This window comes from Oncorhynchus gorbuscha, linkage group LG01 (genome assembly GCF_021184085.1).
Source record: "Oncorhynchus gorbuscha isolate QuinsamMale2020 ecotype Even-year linkage group LG01, OgorEven_v1.0, whole genome shotgun sequence".
NCBI lineage: Eukaryota > Metazoa > Chordata > Actinopteri > Salmoniformes > Salmonidae > Oncorhynchus > Oncorhynchus gorbuscha.
In genome coordinates, this window is record NC_060173.1 from 81505191 (window position 1) to 81532630 (window position 27440).

The window sequence follows — 27440 nt, forward strand, 5'->3', positions numbered from 1 at the left end:
ATTACACAGATCACTTTCATTGTCTATAATTCCTATTCACTCTGACTGTAATCATTGGGAAAGAAAAGTCATATTCATCCACCCAACAGTGTGTGATGTGCCCGTCTCTAATCTGCATTCAGCGCTCCTCAACAACACGTCGCCAATTTATGTCAAGCAGTTGTTGCACAGTGTTAATTAAAGGAGGGTTTTCTTCAAAGAACACATTTAGCATAATTGCAGCTCAAGTGGGAGTTTCACCTGTAGCCATTTGTTAAGAGTAAGTGATATCTTAAAGGATCTCAAGGGGTATATTCGACCACATTGCCTGAGTCCTTTCAGATTGACATTCTGCTATCGCCTGTTTTCATGTCTAGTGTTTTACAATTCTGGTGATTGAAGTAGAGGAGTAGAGCGAGCGATGTGGTATTATTGCCTGGCATTTCATTGGGAATCAGTTGCTGTGACCCACGCAATTTCCCCCTCAAAGAGTATTTCAACATATGCAGATGAGCTCATCAGAGCCGCCTGCTGAGCAGCAACATCTCGGTCTGGAATTGTCAATACCAGCAACGAAAACAAATGCAAATCAAAATCTAAATTAATATGTTTCCCCTGAGGAGGGAACTGAGTCTTACTTATATTCGTCTCTCAGAACATGACAGGATCCTGTTATCCCGAAAACAAGCACTGTGGCATTCTCAGTGAGATGACACATAGATGTCATATGTCTTCTACGGCTTCAGATAAGACAGGAGAAAATAGAAAAGGCAATTCATGGAGATAATTTAGCTATTGTGAAACACATAGCCTTTTTGAGATGGTGATCTAATTTAGCACAAATCAATGCATCATAATAAAAATACAATTTAGTGAATAGTCAGTAGCGCAGCAGTAGAGTAGCCTACTGTATAAGAGCCAGATGAGTTGGAAGGGATTCAAGTTCCCCTGTTATGCGGCTTTAGTCACTCGCAGAACCCATGCCACTGTTTGATAGAGCTACAGACAGCATCAGAGGGAATAACATGGTATGTTTGGAAAGAGCTGAACCAGCAAAGACAGGAGAAACGAGCTAGGGCTGCCATATCATTGCTGTTGTCCATCACTTTTACCTGAAGTGCTTACCCCTGCTAGGGATTTTATTGCACTGGTGCTCTTTCTTGTTTGAAACTAGTGGTTCTCATGACAAACGGTTCCTATTCTGCTCAGGATGGTACAGAATGGGATGTCAAGAAGGGGAAAATGGATTCAAATGGACGGCTATTCTGCAGCTGGCTTTAATTCAGGCACACCAGTGTTAAACAAATTCCCACGTACCATACACCGGGGACTTGTTTAATGCTTAAGCAGCATAGAAGCATCATAGGTTTGGCTGATTTGCAGTTTAATGAGGTACACCAGTGGGCTGAGGTCGACGAAACTTGCATAAACTACAGATGTAGGATCTTAATTTGAGCCAGTTCGCTACAGCAGGAAAATAATCCTGCTGCAACAGGAAAGGTGAATCATGTGGATTATAATTAATGGACATTTTTGTAGGGGTTTATACAGTGTCCCTAAGGGAAAATCAAGCCTTAAATTTCAAAGTGGAAATGACAATCTTCAGAACCCATTTTCAACCTCAAATACACTACATGTTTTCCTGCAACAGGGGGATCAAATTAATTGAGACCTGTGAAGCATTTCATATTGTCTGATTTCATTTGTTTGCTGTAAAAGATCATTAGTTGGTGTGTAAAAAGAAAGGTGACTGCGGTTAAGAGTATGATAATATTAAGTTAACTTAAGAGTGGGATCTCGACCGCTATTGTAAATAGTCATGGCTCGTGTTGGTGTGTGTTTGTGGGGTTGCAGATTTTTCTGACAGTTGATTAAGCAAGATAAATCATGTCAGCCCTTGAACCATACCATGGAGAGAGAATTATGATCCTCAGGCAAAACAAAGCTTAATAGCTTTAGAGGCACCATTTGTCAAAAATAATTACATTCCATGTTTCGCAGTAGCACATGTGTATACAAATTTAATAACAACAGGTACAGCAGCTTATATTCACTTGAAAGCTCAGCTTATTTGCACATAAACTGCAGAGAAGACGACGATAAAATTACAAATACATTCATTAAAAAAACGGTTAGATTTTTCAGGGACCTCAAATTGTTTTATGAAAAGCGACATTCCCTATTTTACCAGAGCAGAGTCGCCTTTAAACGTTCATAAGACACTTCACATTGTATTATACTTGAATGATATGTATTTCAATTGTCTGAAATATCCAAATGATGTTTCTCATACACTACAATAAGTGAAGACAAAACATTTCACTGTACATAAGCAGACAGCACTTAATACCTTAAACAGGAGCAATTCGTTCAACAGCCTCACAAAATTGGAGCTTGAAATGTGTAAAACACGGACATCTAAATTGAAGGGTATACCATGAAAACACGTAATGGCATGAAAGCAATGGTTTTCTTCCCCTTCCGCACACAGCAGTCAGAAACCAACACCACACACTTTACTTTGAACAACAAACCACAGAATCAAAAAAAAAAGAAAGATAGTTCATGTCTGATGGTTTTTGGTTATACAATGCGTGTCTGGAACCTTCCTGGGTCAAAACAAATTACCCCTTCGTCATTCATCTGTGACCTCATCACATGGCGGCCAAATGAGAGCAAGGCCCAGACTTTGACCTTTTAGTTCCCAGAGTCCCGCTGGTCCAGATTGACGCACTCCATCCCCCCACATTCCTGGCTGATGATCCCAGATCTGATTGCAGAGCTGTGGATAAGGCTGTTGGACAGGGACTTGGGACTGAGGTCGCAGGACAGGTACGACGGATCCTCCAGTTCCGTATGGGGCGGTGAACACTGGCCATCTGGGGGACCATAGGCACTGCTGTCTGTGCCCCCCTCCCCGACCCTCCTCACCTCCTCCCTGGGCCCTTTGGTTGGGGAGTCCAGGGGTGTGTCCCCCTTGGTGGGGCTGCTGGACACGGAGGAGCACTCCTGCAGCAAGGGACTGAGGCCGCGCTGAGACTTTAAGTAGGGTTTGACGTTGGCTACTAGGATGATGCTGTCCCGTTGCTCCTTCCCGAATGTGCTGAGGGTTTTTCTGGCTGCACTGCGGTTGAGGCTGCCATAAATCTCTGTCTCCACCATGGCCTCCATTCCCACTGGGATGAAAAGGTTGGTGCGATTATCGGCGCTGTCTGCTTGGCTTCCTACACGTAGCTTTGGCATCCAGCATCTGTCAGAATGGCCCAGTGCACGACATTCATCTGTGCAGTGAATAGATCTGCCTTGTCCTAAGGAAAGATTTACAAAGTTCTTATTAAATGACTGATGATCGCTTTACAAAGTATAATCAAATATGCAAGTTATAGAACACAATTAAATTCAGAGCCAGCTCAATCTCCTCCCACACATACTAAAATAAAAAGCATAGAAAAATGAATAAATCATTTCTAGGGAATAAGTACAACCACTCCAATTTCCAGTCTGTCAGGACCAAGATCAAGAGAAAATGTGAGTTCAAAATGCATATTAAATCAAAGGGAGAACAAAATGACAACAGTTAGATTATGTAAACTGCAACGTAGTTCTCACACATTACAATCACTGTGCTTTGAAGGCATACCCACCAAGGTAGACGAACTACACATTACAATCACTGTGCTTTGAAGGCATACCCACCAAGGTAGACGAACCACAGACTACAACCAGTTTTACATATATACATATAAAAAGACCAACAAAAAAAAAACTATTTTTGGAGGTAGCGCTCACCACTGCAGAGAATCTAGCCTTTGACAATGATGTAAAGAGAGAGGTCTGTATATTGAAAAGGTTCATAAAAGTATTTGCACTTTATATTTTGGACTACTGCATCTATGTCTGAGAGAACTAAAAAGCCAGTTTTGCCCTGCCTTCTCACAGTACGCGGTGAATTTAAATTAGTTCAGACAATTAAGAATTAATATAAGGGTATGAGCACCCATTAAGATAGGTGCTAACAAGGCATTTTATGTTAATTTTGCAACACATACATACGGCAAAGTGGTTAAATATAGGAAACTATCATATCTCGACTCACAATGACCGTTTATTTTCACAGCTAATAGGCAAAGAAGCACACCTGGCCTGAAACAATAGCTCTTCGTTATCAGGATTTGTGTGCTCATGTCTCGCACAACACTGACCAACCATACAGATGTACAGTAGGATTTAACTTTATCACCCTGTTGCAATCCAGGAGAAAGTGTATTTGAGGTGTTAACAAGGATTTAGAAACTTGTAACTTACATTTTTAAATTTCAGACTTGATTTTCCCTTACAAAAATTCACATGAATTAGAATCCACATAATAATTCACGCACAAAAACAGATTATTTTCCTGCTGTAGCAAACTGGCTCAAATTAAGATCCTACATCTTTATGTTACCTCCTTCCCTTGTACATACAATACTGTAGCTGTTCCTAAAGACTTTGGGATCTTACGAAAAATAGCAAGAGTAGACAGGCTGTGCCTTGCCATGATCCTGCCACAGTCAGTATAATTTAAATCTCTTAAGGTACCTTAGAGTTCCAGGACTAATCATGTTTAATGGGTCTACAATTGCAGTGATATGCCTTGTGGATGCTTTTTAAAAGCCAGGGACACAAAGGACCCATTTAAAGGGATCACATGGGTGGTGTACTATGGTTAAGTTGAAGGGAAAAACATGTTTTCCAAGAAAAGAACCTGCCTGGTCATTATAAATAGAAACAGACAAAGCCTAGCAACCGAGAACCCCAAGATGAATGCACCTGGCTTCTCCTGGAGACAATACATATTCAGAGGGGGACGCAATTGAGAGACACACAGGTGCATAAATTACCTGTATCAAAGCTGAGGGGAGACTGGAGTCTTTGATAAAGGTGAAAATACAAAAACACTACTTAATCTACTGTTGTGCCCTTTTGTGTTAGGGCTTCTCGGGATATGATTCAAAGACTGCTCGGTTTTCCTGTATAGTGCTCTTTGCATTAAGTCTAAACTATGCACAACTTGCTGGATTTGCAGGCTACCTGCACAACTTGCTGGATTTGCAGGCTACCTGCACAACTTGCTGGATTTGCAGGCTACCTGCACAACTTGCTGGATTTGCAGGCTACCTGCACAACTTGCTGGATTTGCAGGCTACCTGCACAACTTGCTGGATTTGCAGGCTACCTGCACAACTTGCTGGATTTCACTACTTATTTTCCTAGAGATAAAGAACATATTCGGTATCTACACTTCCCACAATCCAGTATGTGTGTGCTGTGGCCTATAGAAATATACACAGAAAGCATCTGACTTTTCATGCTTGGAGGATGAACTCTCTGCACACTCAATGTACATTCAATGTAGAACTGACAAACCCTTACAGTACACATTTAATGCGACAATTAGCTTCGCTTTAAACTGCTGTACATTTTCTACAACCAAAGACAACTCTGAGTACATCAGAAAAAAAAGCGTTAACACAAGCTATTAATATTAAATGCATTGCCCCAGTTCTTTGCATTTCTCTTATCTTAAAAATGTAGTCCTTTAAATTAATTGACATTCCAGTCAAGTAAGCATCAGTGCTGTGTGTAAATTCCACTCTGCACATAAGAAACATCTCTTTCAATATCTTTCCATTTGATTGGCCTTTGAACAGGGTCTGGAGAATCAGACTCAGAAATATGTGCTCCAGAAAAGTGTGATTGAATTTACACCTCCCACAGAGAGAGCATGGCCCTGCCGTTTCCCCTGACACACTCACACACACACAATCCCACACGTCCCCCTGGCAACCACAACAGTGTTCCCATCGCTGTCCTCCTGAGCACGCCACAAACAAACAGCTCATAGCAATGCAAATGGAGTGGAAAGTACTGCACAGGGATCTGATGACCACAGCCTTTCAATTCCAAGACACTTCTGTCTCTCACTGAGGGAAATGAGAACCAGACCCACTTCAGTCAAGTCCTCCATTATCTTTCCGACTGCAGACAAACTGACTTTTATGGGAGACGTGCCTTATCTTTTATATGCATCATATCATGCAGGAAAAGAGCTCCATAAACCAATCATAATCCGACCAGTGGTGAAAAGGACTTGACTGGTGGAAATTGAAATTCATCAGTGATTGTATGTAGCCTATTGACCACGCCAACAAGACTTGACATAGCTGGTATGACATACTCCTATTTTTTTACATGCCTATTCTAACGGTCCATTCTAACTATTCCATTTAAGATTCCAGACGAGGCAACTGAGAATGTCGCCCGCAGAAAAGCTGTATGAAAGCGTTCTGTAAGGAGCCACCAAAAGCTACCTGTCTGTTTGTACCGAAAGTGTCTGTCATGCTCTTTTGTCCCTGTCTTCCAATTCAATCTGGAAGGAAAGTTTTTTTTAATCAAGTAATGACATGATCAAATGAGACAGCCATAGGGGTACACGATGCCATGCATATGAGCTCGTTTGAACGCTCAAGCCGGTAGAGGATGTTTGAACATTCTTTCCTTCAGCCGATGGACCCTTTTATCCGCTTAACTATCATCTACTTTCCACTCTGGTGCCTTCATTTCATCTTGGCAGTGCAGCTCGACATTTCTGCGACAGGGCTCCCATGCAGAAAAAAATACACATTGAAATATATTTCCTGACCTCAAAATGGATTCCAAATTCATTTACGTTTTTGTCTAAATGTAACACTACCGTTCAAAAGTTTGGGGTCCGCTTAGAAATGTCCTTGTTTTTGAAAGAAAAGCATGATTTTTTGGGGGCCATTAAAATAACATAAAATTGATCAGAAATACAGTGTAGGCATTGTTAATGTTGTAAATGACTACTGTAGCTGGAAACTGCAGATTTTTTAAATGGAATATCTACATAGGCGTACAGAGGCCCATTATCAGCAACCATCACTCCTGTGTTCCAACGGCACGTTGTGCTAGCTAATCCAAGTTTATCATTTTAAAAGGCTAATTGATCATTAGAAAACCCTTTTGCAATTATGTTAGCACAGCTGAAAGCTGTTGTGCTGATAAAGAAGAAATTAAAACTGGCCTTCTTTAGACAAGTTGAGTATCTGGAGCATCAGCATTTGTGGGTTCGATTACAGGCTAAAAATGGCCAGAAACAAATAAATAAAACTCGTCAGTCTATTTTTGTTCTGAGAAATTAAGGCTATTCCATGCGAGAAATTGCTAAGAAACTGACGAACTGGTACAATGCTGTGTACTACTCCCTTCACAGAACAGCGCAAACTGGCTCTAACCAGAATATAAATTGGAGTGGGAGGCCCCGGTGCACAACTGAGCAAGAGGACAAGGACATTAGAGTGTCTAGTTTGAGAAACAGATTCCTCACATGTCCTCAACTAGCAGCTTCATTAAATAGTATCCGCAAAACACCAGTCTCAACGTCAACAGTGAAGATGCGACTCCGGGATGCTGGCCTTCTAGGCAGAGTTCCTCTGTCCAATGTCTGTGTTCTTTTGTCCATCTTAATGTTTTCTTTATATTGGCCAGTCTGAGATATGCCTTTTTTCTTGCAACTCTGCCTAGAAGGACAGCATCCTGGAGTTGCCTCTTCACTTTGGACGTTGAGACTGGTGTTTTGCGGGTTGCATGTTCAATAATAGTGGCTAACATGTTTTTTTAATAACTACCCATTCTCTTTATCCCACATATACAACTATCTGTAAGGTCCCTCAGTCAAGTAGTGAATGTCAAGCGCATATTCAACCACAAAGTGTCATGTTTGTCATTTATTATCTTGTCTTGTCCCTGTGCTTCCCATTCTATTCGTTTCCCTCTGCTGGTCTTATTTGGTTCTTTCCTCCTTCTAGCCCTCTCTCTCCCCCTTCACTCTCTCGCTCTCTCTTCTCTCTATCGTTCCGTTCCTGCTCCCAGCTGTTCCTATTCCCCTAATAATCATGTAGTCTTACACCTGTTCCCGATCCTTTCCCCTGATTAGAGTCCCTATTTATTCCTTTGTGTTCCGTTCCTGTGCCGTCGGTTCCTTGTTTTGTATTCACCATGCTGTGATTGCGTTTCGCCCTGTCCTGTCGTGTTTTTTGCCGTGATTGTGTATCACCCTGTCCTGTCGTGTTTTGTGCCTTCATCAGACGTGCGTGTGAGCAGGTGTCTCAGTCGAACGGCCTGCGCACCCGGGCGACCTGCAGTCTGTGGCCGCTTCTCCAGTTGTTTTCCTCTACAAATCTAGAGGATTTCAGTTATTCCGTTTTGAACATTAATAAACTCTGTTTCTGTTAAGTCGCGTTTGGGTCCTCTTTCACCTGCATGACAGAAGGAACCGACCAAGGAATGGACCCAGCGACTTCAGACGCTGTTTACACTGCCGTCAAGATCCAAGGAGCCATGCTCAGACACGAGCAGGAATTGTCTGCTGCTCGCCATGCCGTGGAGAACCTGGCCGCTCAGGTTTCCGACCTCTCTGGACAGTTCCAGAGTCTACGTCTGTGCCACCTGTTACTTCCTGCCGAGCCTCCAGAACCTAGGGTTAATAACCCACCTTGCTACTCCGGGCAGCCCACTGAGTGCCGCTCCTTTCTCACGCAGTGTGAGATTTGTTCTCTCTCCAACCCAACACATACTCTAGAGAGAGAGCTCGAAAGTTGCTTACGTCATTTCACTCCTTACTGGCCGGGCTCGAGAATGGGGCACAGCTATCTGGGAGGCAAGGGCTGATTGCTCTAACAAATTCCAGAACTTTAAAGAGGAGATGATTCGGGTTTTTGACCGTTCAGTTTTTGGTGGGGAGGCTTCTAGGGCCCTGGCTTCCTTATGCCAAGGTGAACGGTCCATAACGGATTATTCCATTGAGTTTCGCACTCTTGCTGCCTCTAAACGAGCCGGCGCTGCTCGCTCGTTTTCTGAGGGACTCCACGCAGTGGTTAAGGATGAGATTCTCTCCCGGGAGGTTCCTTCAGATGTGGACTCTTTGATTGCTCTCGCCATCCGCATAGAACGACGGGTAGATCTTCGTCACCGGGCTGTGGAAGAGAGCTCGCATCAACGGTGTTTCCCAACGCAACCATCTCCCTCCGCTGGTTTTGAGACTGAGCCCATGCAGCTGGGAGGGAGCATCTCGACTAAGGAGAGGGAACGGAGGATCACCAACCGCCTGTGCCTTATTGCGGAGTTGCTGGACATTTTGTTAATTCATGTCCAGTAAGAGGCCAGAGCCCATCAGTAAGCGGAGGGCTACTGGTGAGCGCTACTACTCAGGTCCCTTATGTCGGTCCATCTACGCTGACCGGTTCGGGTGCTACATGCAGTGCCTTGATTGACTCTGGGGCTGAGGGTTGTTTCATGGACGAAGCATGGGTTCGAAACATAACATTCCTTTCAGACCGTTAGACAAGCCTACGCCCATGTTTGCCTTAGATGGTAGTCATCTTCCCAGTATCAAATTTGAGACACTACCTTTAACTCACAGTATCTGGTAACCACAGTGAGACTATTTCTTTTTTGATTTTCCGTTCACCGTTTACACCTGTTGTTTTGGGTCATCCCTGGCTAGTATGTCATAATCCTTCTATTAATTGGTCTAGTAATTCTATCCTATCCTGGAACGTTTCTTGTCATGTGAAGTGTTTAATGTCTGCCATCCCTCCCGTTTCTTCTCTCCCTACTTCTCAGGAGGAACCTGGCGATTTGACAGGAGTGCCGGAGGAATATCATGATCTGCGCACGGTCTTCAGTCGGTCCCAGCCAACTCCCTTCCTCCTGTCGTATGATTGTAGTATTGATCTCCTTCCAGGGACCACGCCTCCTCGAGGTAGACTATACTCTCTGTCGGCTCCCGAACGTAAGGCTCTCGAGGATTATTTGTCAACATAGTGCCTTCTTCTTCTCCGGCCGGGGCGGGGTTCTTTTTGTTAAGAAGAAGGACGGTACTCTGCGCCCCTGCGTGGATTATCGAGGGCTGAATGACATAACGGTTAAGAATCGTTATCCGCTTCCCCTTATGTCATCATCGAGATTCTGCAGGGAGCCAGGTGCTTTACTAAGTTGGAAACGCTTACCACATCAGAGAGGGGGACGAGTGGAAAATATAGGGCAAGTACCGGGTTCTGCCGTTCGGTCTCGCCAATGCGCCAGCTGTTTTTCAGGCATTAGTTAATGATGTTCTGAGAGACATGCTGAACATTTTTGTTTTTGTCTATCTTGACGATATCCTGATTTTTTCTCCGTCACTGAGATTCATGTTCAGCACGTTCGACGTGTTCTACAGCGTTTTAGAAATTGTCTCTACGTAAAGGCTGAGAAGTGCTCTTTTCATGTCTCCTCCGTTACTTTTCTGTTCCGTTATTTCCGCTGAAGGCATTCAGATGGATTCCGCTAAGGTCCAAGCTGTCAGTGATTGGCCCGTTCCAAGGTCAAGTTGCAGCGCTTTTAGGTTTCGCTAAAGATGCGTAATTTCGGTCAATCACAGCTCTTACTTCTGTCAAGAGTTCCGCCCAGGGAGCTTTTGATCTTCTAAAAGAACGTTTTGTCCGCTCCAATGACGTCACTAGACAATTCATTGTCGAGGTTCTTCAGAGGTAGGCGTGGGAGCCATTCTATCCCAGCGCTTCCAGTCTGTTCATTGCGCTTATTTTTCTCATCGCCTGTCGCCATCTGAGCGCAACAATGATGTGGGTAAAGAACTGCTCGCCATAAGCACCGTTCCTTTGTCGTTTGGACAGACCATAAGAACCTTTACATTTCTGCCAAACGACTTAATGCCCGTCAAGCTCGTTGGGCGTTGTTTTTCGCTCGTTTCGAGTTTGTGATTTCTTACCGTCCGGGTAGCAAGAACACCAAGCCTGACTGTTTAGTTCTTCTGTGGCTTCTACTGATCCCGAGGGGATTCTTCCTTATGGGCGTGTTGTCGGGTTGACAGTCTGGGAATTGAAAGACAGGTTAAGCAAGCACTCACGCACACTGCGTCGCCGCGCGCTTGTCCTAGTAACCTCCTTTTCGTTCCTGTTTCCACTCGTCTGGCTGTTCTTCAGTGGGCTCACTCTGCCAAGTTAGCTGGTCATCCCGGTGTTCGAGGCACTCTTGCGTCTATTCGCCAGCGCTTTTGGTGGCCGACTCAGGAGCGTGACACGCGCCGTTTCGTGGCTGCGTGTTCAACGCAGAAGAAGTCTGGTAATTTTTTTCTGCTTCTGCTCCTGGTCTTGCTGGGTCTCAGTCTGTTCCCTGCCATCGCATCTCTCCTGTTCTTGTCCCTGCCCTTGCTGTGTCTCAGTCTGTCCCTAGTTCTCATTTTTTTTTTTAGAGTAGTACCCTAGTTTCCCTTTTTATCGTTTTCGTTAGTTGGGTTCTTTCTCGGGACGTGCTGGACCGTTTGATCTATGATTTCCTCCGTTGCCGCCAGTGTTCCTCCTCGAGAGCGCCAGGAGGCGCTCGGTGAGTGGGGGTACTGTCATGTTTGTCATTTATTATCTTGTCTTGTCCCTGTGCTTCCCATTCTATTCGTTTCCCTCTGCTGGTCTTATTTGGTTCTTTCCCTCCTTCTAGCCCTCTCTCTCCCCCTCCCTCTCTCACTCTCTCGCGTTCTCTCTTCTCTCTATCGTTCCGTTCCTGCTCCCAGCTGTTCCTATTCCCCTAATCATCATTTAGTCTTCCCACACCTGTTCCCGATCCTTTCCCTGATTAGAGTCCCTATTTATTCCTTTGTGTTCCGTTCCTGTTTTGCCGTCGACTACGGCCTGCGCCTACCCGAAGCGACCTGCAGTCTGTGCTTCTCCAGTTGTTTTCCCTCTACAAATCTAGAGGATTTCAGTTATTCCGTTTTGAACATTAATAAACTCTGTTTCTGTTAAGTCGCGTTTGGGTCCTCTTTCACCTGCATGACACAAAGACCAGGGAGTTTTTTCAATGCCTCGCAAAGAAAGGGCACCGATTGGTAGATGTGTACAAATAAAATAAGCAGCTTTTTACATTTCAAAAGTATTCACCCCCTTGGTGTTTTTCCTATTTTGTTGCATTACAACCTGTAATTTAAGTGGATTTGAATTTCATGTAATGGACATACACATAATAGTCCAAATTAACATAAAAAATAAATAAATGGAAAAGTGGTGTGTGTATATGTATTCACCCCCTTTGCTATGAAGCCCCTAAATAAGATCTGGTGCAACCAATTACCTTCAGAAGTCACATTATTACTTTTAAAAAGTCCACCTGTGTGCAATATAAGTGTCATGATCTGTCATATGATCTCAGTATATCTACACCTGTTCTGAAAGGCCCCAGAGTCTGCAACACCACTAAGCATGGGGCACCACCAAGGAGCTCTCCAAACAGGTCAGGGACAAAGTTTTGGAGAAGTATAGATGAAGGTTGGGTTATAAAAAAATATCCGAAACTTTGCACATCCCACGGAGCACCATTAAATCCATTATTAAAAAATGGAAAGAATATGGCACCACAACAAACCTGCCAAGAGATGGTCGCCCATCAAAACTCACCGACCAGGCAAGGAGGGCATTAATCAGAGAGGCAACAAAGAAACCAACTATAACCCTGAAGTAGCTGCAAAGCTCCACAGCGGAGATTGGAGTATCTGTCCATAGGACCACTTTATGCCGTACACTCCACAGAGCTGGGCTTTACAGAAGAGTGGTCAGAAAAGTGGTCATTGCTTAAAGAAGAAAATAAGCAAACACGTTTGGAGTTCTCCAAAAGGCATGTGGGAGACTCCCCAAACATATGGAAGAAGGTACTCTGGTCAGATGAGACTAAAATTGAGCTTTTTGGCCATCAAGGAAAATGTTATGTCTGGCGCATACAACACCTCTCCCCACCCCGTGAATACCATCCCCACAGTGAAGCATGGTGGTGGCAGCATCATGCTCTGGGGATGTTTTTCATTGGCAGGGACTGGGAAACTGGTCAGAATTGAAGGAATGATGGATGGCGCTAAATACAGGGAAATTCTTGAGTGAAACCTGTTTCAATTTTCCAGAGATTTGAGACTGGGATGGAGGTTCACCTTCCAGCAGGACCATGACCCTAAGCATACGGCTAAAGCAACACTTGAGTGTTTTAAGAGGAAACATTTAAATGTCTTGGAATGGCCTAGTCAAAACCCAGACCACAATCCAATTGAGAATCTGTAGTATGACTTAAAGAGTGCTGTACACCAGCGGAACGCATCCAAGTTGAAGGAGCTGAAGCAGTTTTGCCTTGAAGAATGGCCAAACATCCCAGTGGCTAGATGTGCCAGGCTTATAGAGACATACCCCAAGAGACTTGCAGCTGTAATTGCTGCAAAAGGCGGCTCTACAAAGTATTGACTTTGGGTCGGTGAATAGTTATGCACACTCAAGTTCAGTTTTTTTGTCTTATTTCTTGTTTGTTTCACAATAAATCATATTTGGCATCTTCAAAGTGGTAGGCATGTTGTGTAAATCAAATTATACAAACCCCCTAAAAATGTCACGGTCTTCCTCCTCTTCATCTGAAGAGGAGAGGCGAGAAGGATCGGAGGACCAAAATGTGGCGTGGTATGTGTTCATGGTGAATATTTAATTAAAGAAAGTACAGAACACTGAATACAAAAACAATAAACCAATAACGACCGTGAAGCTATAAATGAGACCTGTGCTGACACAAGCAACTAACATAGACAATCACCCACAAACAAACCGTGCAACCCAGGCTACCTAAGTATGATTCTCAATCAGAGACAACTAATGACACCTGCCTCTGATTGAGAACCATACTAGGCCGAAACATACAAATCCCCAAATCATAGAAAAACAAACAGACTGCCCATCCCAACTGACGCCCTGACCATACTAAATACATACAAAACAAAGGAAATAAAGGTCAGAACGTGACAAAAAATCAACAGGCAACAAAATAGGAAAAATGCCAAGGGGGGTGAATACTTTCGCAAGTTACTGTATCCATTTAACCATGGTGAAGTTATTAATTAGGCTTTGGATGGTGTATCAATACACCCAGTCACTACAAAGATACAGGCTTCCTTCCTAACTCAGTTGCCAGAGAGGAAGGAAACTGTTTAGGGATTGCACCATGAGGCCAATGGTGATATTAAAAAGGTGACAGAGCATTAATGGTTGTGATATGAGAAATTGAGGATAGATCAACAACATTGTAGTTACTCCACAATATTAACCTAAATGACAGAGTGAAATGGAAGCCTGTACCGAATAATACTATTCCAAAACATTCATCCTGTTTGCAACAAGGCACCTAAGTAATGCTGCAAAGAAATGAACTTTTTTTTCCTGATTATAAAGTGTTATGTTTTGGGCAAATACAGCAAAACACATCACTGAGTACCACTCTTCATATTTTCAAGCGTGGGGGTGGCTTCATCTTGTTATGGGTATGCTTGTCATCAGCAAGGATTAAGGAGTTTTTTAGGATAAAAATAAACAGAATACTATAAGCACAGGCAAAATCCTAGAGGAAAACCTAGTTCAGTCTGCTGGGAGAATGGGAGTTGAATTCACTTTTCAGCAGGACAATAACCTAAAACACAAGGCCAAACATACAGTTGAAGTCGGTAGTTTACATACACTTAGGTTGGAGTCATTAAAACTCCTTTTTCAACCACTACACAAATTTCTTGTTAAAAAACTAGAGTTTTGGCAAGTCGGTTAGGACATCTACTTTGCATGACACAAGTAATTTTTCCAATAATTGTTTACAGACGGATTATTTCACTTATAATTCACTGTATCACAATTCCAATGGGTCAGAAGTTTACATACACTAAGTCGACTGTTCCTTTAAACAGCTTGAAAAATTCTATAAAATAATGTCATGGCTTTAGAAGCTTCTGACAGGCTAAATGACATCATTTGAGTCAATTGGAGGTGTACCTGTGGATGTATTTCAAGGCCTACCTTCAAACTCAGTGCCTCTTTGCTTGACATCATGGGAAAAATAAAAGAAATCAGACAAGACCTCAGAAAAAAATTGTAGACCTCCACAAGTCTGGTTCATCCTTGGGAGCAAATTCCAAATGACTGAAGGTACCACGTTCATCTGTACAAACAATAGTATACAAGTATAAACACCATGGGACCACGCAGCCGTCATGCCGCTCAGGAAGGAGAAGTGTTCTGTCTCCTAGAGATGAACGTACTTTGGTGAGAAAAGTGCAAATGCATCCCAGAACAACAGCAAAGGACCTTGTGAAGATGATGGAGGAAACTGGTACAAAAGTATCTATATCCACAGTAAAACGAGTCCTGTATTGACATAACCTGAAAGGCCACTCAGCAAGGAAGAAGCCATAGATGGCATCACAAGGAAGGAAAATGATATGGACATATTGAAGCAACATCTCAAGACATCAGTCAGGAAGTTGAAGATTGGTCACAAATGGGTCTTTCAAATGGACAATGACCCCAAGCATACTTCCAAAGCCCTGACCTCAATCCCATAGAACATTTGTGGGCAGAATTGAAAAAGCGTGTGCGAACAAGGAGGCCTACAAACCTGACTCAGTTACACCAGCTCTGTCAGGAGGAATGGGCCAAAATTCATCCAACTTATTGTGGGAAGATAGTGGAAGGCTACCTGAAACGTTTGACCCAAGTTCAACCATTTAAAAGGCAATGCTACCAAATACTAATTGAGTGTATGTAAACTTCTGAGCCACTGGGATGTGATGAAAGAAATCAATCAGTTTGACAGAGCTTGACGAATGGGAAAATATTGTATAATCCAGGTGTCCAAAGCTCTTAGAGATTTATCTAAAAAGACTCACAGCTGTAATCACTGCCAAAGGTGCTTCTACAAAGTATTGGCTCAAAGGTGTGAATACTTATGTAAATTAGATATTTCTGTATTTAATTTTCAATACATTTGCTAAAATGTCTAAAAACACATTTTCACATTGTCTTGGAGTATTATATGTCGATGGGTGAGAAAAAAACATGTTTTCACCTCACAAATGAATTGCAGTTTGACAAAACACATTTGCCGTTTCACATGTAATAAAACTCTGCATGTGAAAACCACACTTTTCACACATGGAATTGCAAGTTCACGTGAAAACCATTCACATGTGAAAATCTCATTTGCATTTTCACATGTAAAAAAACATTCACATCATTAAAATCTAACTTTCACATGTGGAATTGCAAGTTCACATGTGATGGTGAAATGTTGTTATTCTCCTCACATGTCAAAAGGTGGTGTTAACATGTTGCACAGGATTTGCAAATTCTGTAAAAAGGTAACTTAGCCGACCTGAGTATAAATACTCAAGTGTGCATTATTTCTTATTTCTGAGCCATCCGTTTGGAGTGTTACTGCTGCAGACACACGCCCCTGTTCTTCATACGTTGCTCAGTGACCGTTGGAAGAAGAACAGTGAAAAAAAACAGAGAAGCTAACGCTCCCTGTCTCCTTATTTATTCAGTTTAACATGCGAAAATTAGCACTGTCAGAGTTAATCAGTTAAATCAAGATAACTGTTTGTAATTTATTGCACAATTTTTGGGGTGTTCAAAATACATTGAAAACTTCCACAATAAATCACAGCTCAATTTGAGCATCTCTATAAAAACAAAATGCAATCGTTTAACAGCCCTAGTTGACATTAAAGTGTGAAAATACACATGTGAAAGTGTAACGGACATGAGTCGGTCATGGTTGAAAATGGTCACGTGATGAGGTAGCCACGTGATGTGCGACTTCACAATTAGTGTTGGCCCTCTTGGTCGAATGGTGAAGACGTTGTGTGCGACCCGGGTTGTGCGACCCGGGTTGTAATCCCGACTAGTTACAAAGGCACAAATGTGAAACTTATAATATCACCTGTGAAATGTTGGGAAACCACATGTGTCTGCATCAAGTTTTAAAAAATGACATGTGAAAAATCCATGTGAAACTTCACCTGTGTTCACCAACTGTCTGTTTTTCCCACATTACATTTCCAAGTGATTTGTTCACACGTGTTCACACATATTTGTCTGAAAACCATGCTTTATTGTGTGTTTTTTTGTTGTTGTAAGGGTATACACAAATTCTGAGTATTATGGTCTAGCTAGCTTGGTAAAAATAGAAAATTGTATATACTCTAGAGGAAAGCTAAATTGGCTAATTTGGCTAACCAATTGTTCCTTGCTATCGCTTCCATTAATTGAGCCCAACACTCAAACATGACTGTGCATACCAATTAGCCAGCTAGCTAGCTACTTCAATAACTCTTCAAATGTGTCTGCCTTATTTTGTTTCCATTAGTTAATGTAGATAATGCAGATAATGTGCTGACCTGAAGGCATGATCAAGTAAACTAAAGCAGTGCAAGCCTTGTAATTGTGTTAGTCAATGCTAGGCAAGAATCGTACTTTGGACAAAATGTGTCAGAAGAATGTTGGACAAGCTGCAAATCTGCAGAACCAGGCAGAACCATTCAGCCACTTTTAATTATAAACTGCTGATCAATTAATACACCCCCTCATTACGAATGAACCTGTCCACAGCAACACTGATGATCTAAACAGATGGTGCCTGATGTCCTAAAGTTAGCAGCATCATTTTTTAAGGTAAGACAGAACTTTTGCTAACTAAGGTGTTTAATTAGCAGTCAAGCAATGTATATATTTTTTCCACATTTGATTCCCCATTTCTCTTTTCTTCACAGAGGTAAAGATATTTATAGCTGAACGACTTTGTAAGCGTTGACTGTCATGTTCCTAACTAATTACTTATCTTCAAATGCGTCTGTTCCATTTTGTTTCCGTAGGTCATGAACAGCCAAAATCATGTTTCATGAAATTGAATGATGACCAAAGTATGAAAAATGACTGTTGCTTCTACATTGATAAAGTTTGATTATAAAGTTACTGGTCCCCATGTCAAATGCTTGAATGAATTATTAAGGGGTATCAGTCAAGGAGAGCTCTGAATATAAACTCCCTGCCCACTCAGCCTGTCTTTTCAAATTTCCTGGTAGTTGGCCATGAAAGAAAAAGTACTTTTCAGAATGACTGTTCAGGACCTTTAATGGAAGAAAATGCAGTGTAGCCCGGAAGATCATAAAGTCATTGTAAGTAAAGTTGAATAAGACTTGGATTTGTGAGTCAATGCTAAGAATGTTGTCCAAGGGAATGGCCGGAACAGGGAAGAAAAATGTTCCCATGCTGCAATCCTTTAACAATGCACATCATTCTGAATTCTAAATTGCCTATCCGCAATTAATATACTCCCCTAATTCCCCTGTCCACAGCAACATCGATGGTGCAAACTGATGGTGCCTGCCTCAGGTCTTAACGAAAGCAGCGACCTTTTTGAAAGTGAGATTGAACTTAAGTTGAATATGTGTTCAATAAATGCTCAAGCAATCTACATTATTTCCCAATTTGGTTCAACATTTCCTTTTTCTTTACTGATACACTACACGACCAAAAGTATGTGGACACCTGCTTGTCGAACATCTCATTCCAAAATCATGTGCATTAATATGTTGGTCCCCCTTTGCTGCAACAACTCCACTCTTCTGGGAAGGCTTTCCACTAGATGTTAGAACATTGCTGCGCGGACTTACTTCCGCTCAGCCACAAGAGCATTAGTGTGGTCGGGCGATGACGTTGTGCAATTAGGCCTGGCTCACAGTCGGCATTCCAATTCATCCCAAAGGTGTTCCATGGGGTTGAGGTCAGGGCTCTGAGCAGGCCAGTCAAGTTCTTCCACATCAATCTCAACAAACCATTTCTGTATGGACCTCACTTTCTACACGGGGGCATTGTCATGATGAAACAGGAAAGGGCCTTCCCCAAACTGTTGCCACAAATTTGTAAGCACAGAACCGTCTATAATGTCATTGTATGCTGTAGCGTTAAGATTTCCCTTCACTGGAACTAAGGGGCATAGTCCGAACCATAAAAAACAGCCCCAGACCATTATTCCTCCTCCACCAAACTTCACAGTTGGTACTTTGCATTGGGGCAGGTAGCATTCTCCTGGCATCCTCCACCAAACACAGATTAGTCCGTCAGACTGCCAGATGGTAAAGCATGATTCATCACTCCAGAGAACGTGTTTCCACTGCTCCAGAGTCCAATGGCGGCTAACTTAACACCACTCCAGCCGAAGCTTGGCATAGAAATCTTAGGCTTGTGTGTCTGTCTGCTTGGCCATGGAAACCAATTTCATGAAGCTCCTGTAGAACAGTTGTTTTTTAAATTAAACCTTAATTTAACTAGGCAAGTCAGTTAAGAATAAATTCGTATTTACAATGACGGCCTACCCCGGCCAAACCCTTCCATAACCCAGACGACGCTGGGCCAATTGTGCGCCGCCCTATGGGACACCCGATCACAGCCAGGTTGTGATACAGCCCGGGATCGAACCAGGGTCTGTAGTGACGCCTCTAGCACTGAGACGCAGTGCCTTAGATCGCTGCACCACTCGGGAGGTCATCAGTTGTGCTGATGTTGCTTCCAGAGGGAGTTTGGAACTCATAGTGAGTATTGCAACCGAGGATAGACGATTTTTAAGCACTTCAGCACTCGGTGGTCCCGTTCTGTGAGCTTGTGTGGCCTACCGCGTCGCTTCTGAGCCGTTGTTGCTCCTAGACGTTTCCACTTCACAATAACAGCACTTACAGTTGACCGGGGCATCTCTAGCAAGACTGAAATTTGACGAACTGACTTGTTAGAAAGGTGGCATCCTATGGCGGTGCCACGTTGAAGGTTATTGAGCTCTTCAGTAAGGCCATTCTACTGCCAATGTTTGTCTATTTTGATTGCATGGCTGTGTGCTCAAATTTATACACCTGTCAGCAACGAGTGTGGCTGTAATAGCCGAATCCATTAATTTGAAGCGGTGTCCACATACCTTTGTATATATAGTGTATGAAACAAGATGAAACACCCCACCAGAAGCGATCAACAACCCAGAGATCATCTGTTCACCTACTTTGCATCTCACAAAGACACAGCGGTTGGAATCAAAAATCTCAAATTTGGTTTCTTGGCCCTCGAATGTCTCTTCTTATTATTGGTGTCCTTTAGTAGTGGTTTCTTGTAGAAATTTGACCATGAAGGCCTAATTCACACAGTCTCCTCTGAACAGTTGATGTTGAGATGTGTCTGTTACTTGAACTCTGTGAAGCATTTATTTGTGCTGCAATCTGAGGTGCAGTTAACTCTAATGCATGTATCCTCTGCAGCAGAGGTATCTCTGGATCTTCCTTTCCTGTGGTGAGCCAGTTTCATCATAGTGCTTGATGGTTTTTGCGACTGCTCTTGAAGAAAATGTCAAACTTCTTGAAATTTTCCAGATTGACTGACCTTCATGTCTTAAAGTAATGATGGACTGTCATTTCTCTTTGCTTATTTGAGCTGTTCTTGACATAATACGGACTTGGTCTTTTATCAAATAGGGCTTTCTTCTGTATACCACTGCTACCATGTCACAACACAACTGATTGGCTCAAATGCATTAAGAAGGAAAGAAATGCCACAAATGTACTTTTAACAAGGCACACCTATTAATTGAAATGCATTCCAGGTGACTACCTCATGACACTGGTTGAGAGAATGCCAAGAGTGTGCAAAGCTGTCATCAAGGCAAAGGGTGGCTATTTGAAGAATCTCAAATATAAAATACATTTTGATTAGTTTCACACTATTTGTTACTACATGATTCCACATGTTTTATTTCATAGTTCTGATGTGTTCACTATTATTCTACAATGTATAAAACAGTCACAATAAAGCCAAACCCTTGAGTTAGATGCATTTCCAGAATACATTTCAAAATATAAAGAATTGGCCAAATCATATATTTAAAAAATATATTTATTACTTTTTCAGATGCATTTGAAATACATTTTCAGATGTATTTTAAATAACTTTTCAAATGCATTTGAAATGCAATTTGCAATGCATGTCAAGATGTATTTTAATGTATATATGATTTGGCCAATTCTTTACATTTTCAAATGTATCCATGAGTTCATCTGACTCTGAGGCAGATCAAATCCCAAAGTATCCCTTTTAAATGTATTTTTTTCCATATGGGCTGAGCTACAATATCATGCTGGCTCATAGAGCTAAGATTGAATTACTGCTGCCTATGTCCCGTGTAGCTCAGTCGGTAGAGCATGGTGCTTGCAACGCTCGGGTTGTGGTTTTGAATCCCACCCGGAACCAGTATGAAAATGTATGCACTCAATACTGTAAGTCTGCTGGATCAGGGTTTCCCCAAACTTAGTCTTGGGGTCCCCCCTGGGTGCACTCATCATCAGGCTATGATTATTTGAATCAGCTGTGTAGTGCTAGGGAAAACACTCAAATGTGCACATGGGGGGCCCCCAGAACTAACTTTGGGATACCCTGTTCTGAATGACTAAATTGCAATTGCATAGAATTCATACTGCTGAAATCTTGTTTAAGTATTATGATTCCAGGAATCTCTTTGATGTGTACACTGTACTATCATTATTAGCTTTAGCTTTACCCTGAGGATGGTACTGTAGAACTGGGGATAAACAGACTGTGTACATGTGTTTGTAGTGCATTTTGGCTTGGTGCAGTGATTGGAAAAACAAGGGTCTGATACAAGGGTCCGTTAAGCATCTTTAAGATGTCAGAGAGAGAGAGCTTCCACTCACCCTGCTCGAGAGGCTGGCCATTAACCGCTGTGGCTTTCATCTTGATGGCCTCCCTGGCAGACGTGTCGCAGTGGGAGCCTTTATTAGTATCCTGGTCACTATCAGCCTGGTCACTATCACCATGGCCACTGTCTCGGAGGCTTGCTCGCTCTGCATCCTTAAATGTTGAGCTGCTGCAGGATGAGGAGACAGGAGAGAAAAAAGCATAACTCCTTGGTGGTGGCTTCCGTCTGTCTTTCTTGTGATCGCCCTTGCGCCCTATTTGACGTGCTTGTTCTGATGGCTTGATATTGAATAGAATGTAAATGGCGGCTGTCAGGTAGTTATCATTTAGCGGCCTTACCTTTGAGCAAATGGCTGCCTGTTGGATGTATAATTGGGCTCCGAGGGAAAATTATCCGTCTGAGAATTGAAGAGAGATAATTATTTGTGTATTGTGCACCAGAATAGTTTTCCTGTGTGCAACAGTTTATATGAGCAACATGACATATTCAAAGGACACCTCCATTAACTATGGCTTGGCCTGCATTCAGATCTGTACATCCGAAGCATTTAGGAACAAATTAAATCCTTACTCGTTACATCCATTTTTTTTAAAACTCTCTATGAATTTGAGAGTAGTTACATTTCTCCAGGTCCATACCTCAGCTTTTTAAAAATCAAAACAGAGGCGGGATGTCCGCTTTGTTATTGTTTCAATTAAGGACTCGAGCTTCAATCAAGCATATTCCAGTGTGAGACAGCAGCAGCTATCAGTGGCACCCTGATAAGAACAAATCTCCTTTATGTCCATATGTGCCTGTTTGGCGAGGGAGAGAAGTAATGCATCAGCCACTGTCATCTGCATCCTTGTTTTTTCTCATCTTGAGAATAATGTGTTTGTGTTGATCACACCCACATGCCCTAGCAACTGGTGACAGCGCCAGCTCTTGTCATCAGTGTTATCATCTCCAAATGAGACTGTCTCGGAGACTGTCCTAGATATTTACATAATTTACAACTGAAAAGACCGCTGTGCAAAATAAAATTACATGCACTCCTTGTCAATTTAATATGCTGGCTTGCATAAGCAGCCTTGTCATCTTTTACAAGGCAGGGCTGGACCCTATTAATGTCTTATCTTTCCAACATTGGATTTGGATGTGTGGAACTGGCCCATGTTTGTGGATGGCAAGAAATGGGATTGTAAGGTTATGCTGTGTGCATCTAGCTGTCTGGCACAAAATATTTCACTAATGTGATCAGACAAGCTGTTCAAACACCTGTCCAATCCCAGATTTCAGGCAGGGTTTTGTTTTCACTCTGTGGCAGGAGGATCAGGCAGTGGCAGTACAGCAGCGCAGTCCAAGACTCACACGGTTTGCATATCTTACAGAAATGGTTTCTTGGTTATTTAGACCACCTGTAAGGTGCTGCTAGAAGTGACTCGTAATGGGACAATTTGGTTAGGATCTCTGTGGAGGATATGTAGATCACAAACAATCTACTCTAGCACACCAACAACCGGTCTATAAAACACAGTGTCTTTTCATATATTATTTCTTCAATGTGCTTGTGGTGTATCATGCTGCATTTTTGGTCCTTCAATTTGCACCATATGGCGCCAGACAGGGAATACAAATGATAACAAGGATGTCTGATTGCATGAGTATTGATTTGAAGAATGACCTCTCTTGTGGCAGATTTGTATAAAATACCATGGAAGAATAAAAGGCTATAAAAAACATGGTACAATGACTCTGTTTCTTACCTGTATCACTGACATTCTATTCATAGGAGTCTCTGTGGTAAGCCCTGCGAAGCTCGAGTGACAGCCAGCCCGAGGCACCGTCAGGCTGTTGGAGGTGGTTTTCAGGTACATGACCTCTGACCTGGGCAGCGTGAGAGGCAGGGGGCTGGTCGTCTGGTAGTCGAAACAGATAGGTGAGGTGATGAGAGACGGGCTGCTCACCACGTTCATCCTGCTCACAGAGTCCCTCTCCTCCATCTCGCTCTGCACCAGCAGGATTTCATTCTTGTTGATCCTTTTCTTCTTGCCCTTCCCCACTGGGGGATTGGAGTTGGAGTACTCAGCCATGCGGCACTTATAATTCCCAGCCTCCTTATCTTGATGCTTGGACTTAACGGCGATGGCAGTCATGACAGCCAGCAGCAAGACAGAGATGATGCAAAGGGTGACGATGAGGGGCAGGGACAAGTCCCAGTGCTGCTGCTCCCCGCTGGCCCCGGACTCCCCTCTTGCCATGGCTCCTGTGCTGGCCTTAATGATCAGCTTGGCCACAGCAGAAAGTGGGGGCTTGCCGTGATCGGTTACCTTCACTACCAGCTCTACAGCTGGGGCCACGTCCTCCCACACAGCATGGGCAGTCCTGACCTCGCCGGCCACAGGGTCCATCTCAAACAGGTGCTCCTCGTTACCCTCAGAGATCTCGTAGGTCAGACGACCGCTCTCGCCGAAGTCGTGGTCGACTGCTCTCACCGTGGTCACTATGTACCCCAGGCCTACATTTCGAGGGATAATGATTTCCGCGGTGTCATTTAGCAGGAGGGGTAATACAATAACTGGTAGATTGTCATTGACGTCAAGCACACTGACCCTGACTGTGGCACTGCCCTCCATATGAGGAGACCCTGCGTCTTTAGCTTGAACATTGAACTCAAAGAACTTAGTTTGTTCGTAGTTGAAAGACCTTGAGGCGTATATGGCTCCGTTGGTAGGATTGACAGACACGTAGGTGTAAACTGACACGTCTCCGATGTGCGACGGCAAAATGGAGTAAGACACAGTTCCATTCCGACCTATATCTGGATCATGAGCCAGAACTGAGCCTAAGTACTCCCCTGGGATGTTGTTCTCAGGCACCTGGAGCACATAGATGGTCTTGGTGAAACGCGGTGCATTATCATTCTCATCTAAGATTTTCACGGTGAACGATTTGGTGTAATTCAACGAAGGTATTCCGTTGTCTCTGGCCACTATAGTCACGTTATATTCGTCTTTCAGTTCCCTGTCTAGAGGTCTGTCTGTGAGCAGAGTGTAAAAATTATCATTGTTTTCCTGCAGCCTGAATGGTACATTGCCAAGTACCCTGCATTGGAGCTGGCCATTTCTTCCAGAATCTTTATCAGTGACTCTCACCAGGGCGATGACAGATTCTGGAGGTGCTGCCTCACTGATAGCTCCCTGGCGGACTGAGACAAAACTTATGACAGGCCAATTATCATTCTTGTCAAGCACTTTGACTGAAATCTTACAATGGCCAGGGATGGGGTTCGGCCCCAGGTCCTTGGCCTGCACGTCAAATTCAATGGTTGGATTCTCTTCGTAGTCAATTTCTCCCTGAATCTTTATTACACCTGTGTTGGGGTCAATAGAAAACAACTCCTGGACTCTATCAGATGCATATCCACTGAAAGAATAGACTACCTGTCCATTGCTGCCCTCATCTTGGTCTGTTGCATTCAGGTCTATCAGCATTTTCCCAGGTGGTGAGTTTTCAGGGAGCTCCAGCACATAGGCGGGTTTGTCAAATACTGGGCTATTATCATTTGAATCAGTAACTCTCACATTGATTTGCATGGACCCTGATCTTGGATACTCCCCTCCATCAATGGCTGTCAAAAGGAGGGTATGATGGGACTGATCCTCCCTATCTAGAGGTCGCTGAACTACCAATTCCGGATAGATGGTTCCCTCGCCCCTCAATTTCAAGTCCAAAGAAAATGTATTGTAATCATCTCTGGTGACCTGATAAGTCTTTATTCCGTTTCCCCCAGAATCTGAGTCATGCGCAATTGTTAGAGGGAAACGTGTCCCAGCAGCTGCATTCTCTGAAATATCAATATTGATGTGATCTGAGGGAAAACCTGGCGAGTTGTCGTTTATATCCACTACATCAATCTTGATCATGCATATTTCCTTGTCGTTGGCAAACACTTCCATGGAGAGCTGACACTTGGGGTTGCGTCTGCACAATGTCTCCCTGTCAATTCGCTGTTTGGTAAAAAGCAGCCCACTCTCCGGGTCCACATCAATGAGATGTGGAGCAGAATTCTCCAGAACTCTAAAGTTAGATTTTTCCCCTCTCTCCACCGGTCCAAATCCGGCATCCTTAGCAATGTTTCCGATAACAGTTCCAGGTCCCTGCTCCTCTGGAACGGAATAATTTAGATTTTTCAGAGTCCGGGCTTTAGCCCAAAAGAGAAGGAAAAAGATGACAGGAAGACGCATATCCATTTACTGTGTAGGATGCGCGTGCTTAAAAATTCCCGTTTTAACTTCCAACCTGTTGATTTGTTCAGCGACCACACTACGACTAAAATCACACGGAGACAGGTCGTTTTGTATCCAACACAACGGAGAGGTTATTAAATCAATTTCTTGCTATCTTTTCTATATTCTACGCTGTCCTTTTAACCTCCCTCACATGCAGTACAGCTATGATGAACTCTTTGTGTAAACAAAGATGAACGCCCAAAGATATATCACGCATTAACGCAATACAAAATGAAACATGTGGCAGACGTGATTCGCTGGTGCGGCGAATAAAATATATTCGGTTATTTTAAAGCGCTTATGATTTCCCCTGTTGCTACAAGGTTACAAACGTGTGTACATCCCGCTATGCTGAAGGTTAGACAGTACAAAAGCGCAATGCCCTTATGCGACATCTATAGCCTACCTAAAGCAAAATACCCGAGATACTCATTCATTTAACCATTCATTTCCCAGCACAGTCAGCGACCATCTATACAGTATACTTTTTCTGAGCGCTACACACTGTTGCATACAGGTTATGTACACATGGACCAACCCATAAAGGAAAGCAGATGCATCAAATAAATATGCTCCTTCGGGACCACGTTTTACATTTTCCTTTCATTCACGAACATTTGGTGAGCGATAAGGACTTTTGCCCGATAATTGTCCTATAATCAGTCCAGTAATTCGGTAATCCAGTCCAGTTGGACCTCGTGCCCTTGCATCCCGCATTGATTCGGGGTAAGAACATCAACAATGCTCCTTTAGAGGTTAAACAAATCCAAGACTTCAGGTGTACAACGTTGTAGATTTTTTTTTCGATATGGTCCCCAAATAATTCTGTGTTCAATTATCCGGTCACGTCAACAGTTGAAAACAGCTCTCTTGGCATTGAGATCTTGTTACCAGTAGAATCCTCCCGACGCCCTACACACTGACTCCAGTTTATATCTTGGTGCATTTAACATTGTTTCTGATCGTCTTCCAACCAATGAGTGAAACTGTGACAGATCCTGCCTTGGGGGTTTTCTCCAATAGGTCTGGCAAGTTCGCATTGAACGAGGGCTGTTCCGCTGGTACGTGATTCAGTTACTGATGTGAGCGCACAGAGCAGAGAGAGAGAGAGAGAGAGAGAGAGCTGTAGATGAAAAACGTGCTTGTGGATTTTGTTCCTAATAGGCTACATTTCGATGTGCAGTAGGCCTAGAGATAGTGTGTGGATCATACACATGTGGGGATGGGAATTAATATAGAAAAACCGATACAACCTGTGAGGGTTTGGGTAAAGTGGGGGTATTGCCATAAAGCTTTGGTTAAAGGTTCGTGCAGTGGCTGGTACTAGGCTACTAGGCTAGGCAATCATAACAACAGACCTTTGTTTTCTGACTGTGGAAATGCTTGTGGACATACTCGAACAAAATAACGTTGCAGAGCATGTATCCAATGCTTCCAATCCCAATCCACTTAATTACAATGTTTATATAACTGTTATGACACATCTTGATTTGGTATTGTCTCCTTTCACTGCATGGTCGGATAATGACTGTGGTTCAT

The 27440-nt window shown here is 43.0% G+C and overlaps 1 protein-coding gene across 1 annotated transcript; it reads right to left on the reverse strand.

Moving 5' to 3' along the window:
• Positions 1 to 1972: 1972 nt before the first annotated feature.
• Positions 1973 to 26954, reverse strand: LOC124043521 (protocadherin-17-like). Its single transcript, XM_046362207.1, has 4 exons — positions 23376 to 26954; positions 21969 to 22027; positions 21626 to 21798; positions 1973 to 3287 (listed from the first exon to the last, which is right to left on the reverse strand). The coding sequence occupies exons 1-4, from the start codon at positions 25860 to 25862 to the stop codon at positions 2677 to 2679; spliced, it is 3330 nt and encodes a 1109-aa protein (XP_046218163.1). The 5' UTR covers positions 25863 to 26954; the 3' UTR covers positions 1973 to 2676.
• Positions 26955 to 27440: the final 486 nt, after the last annotated feature.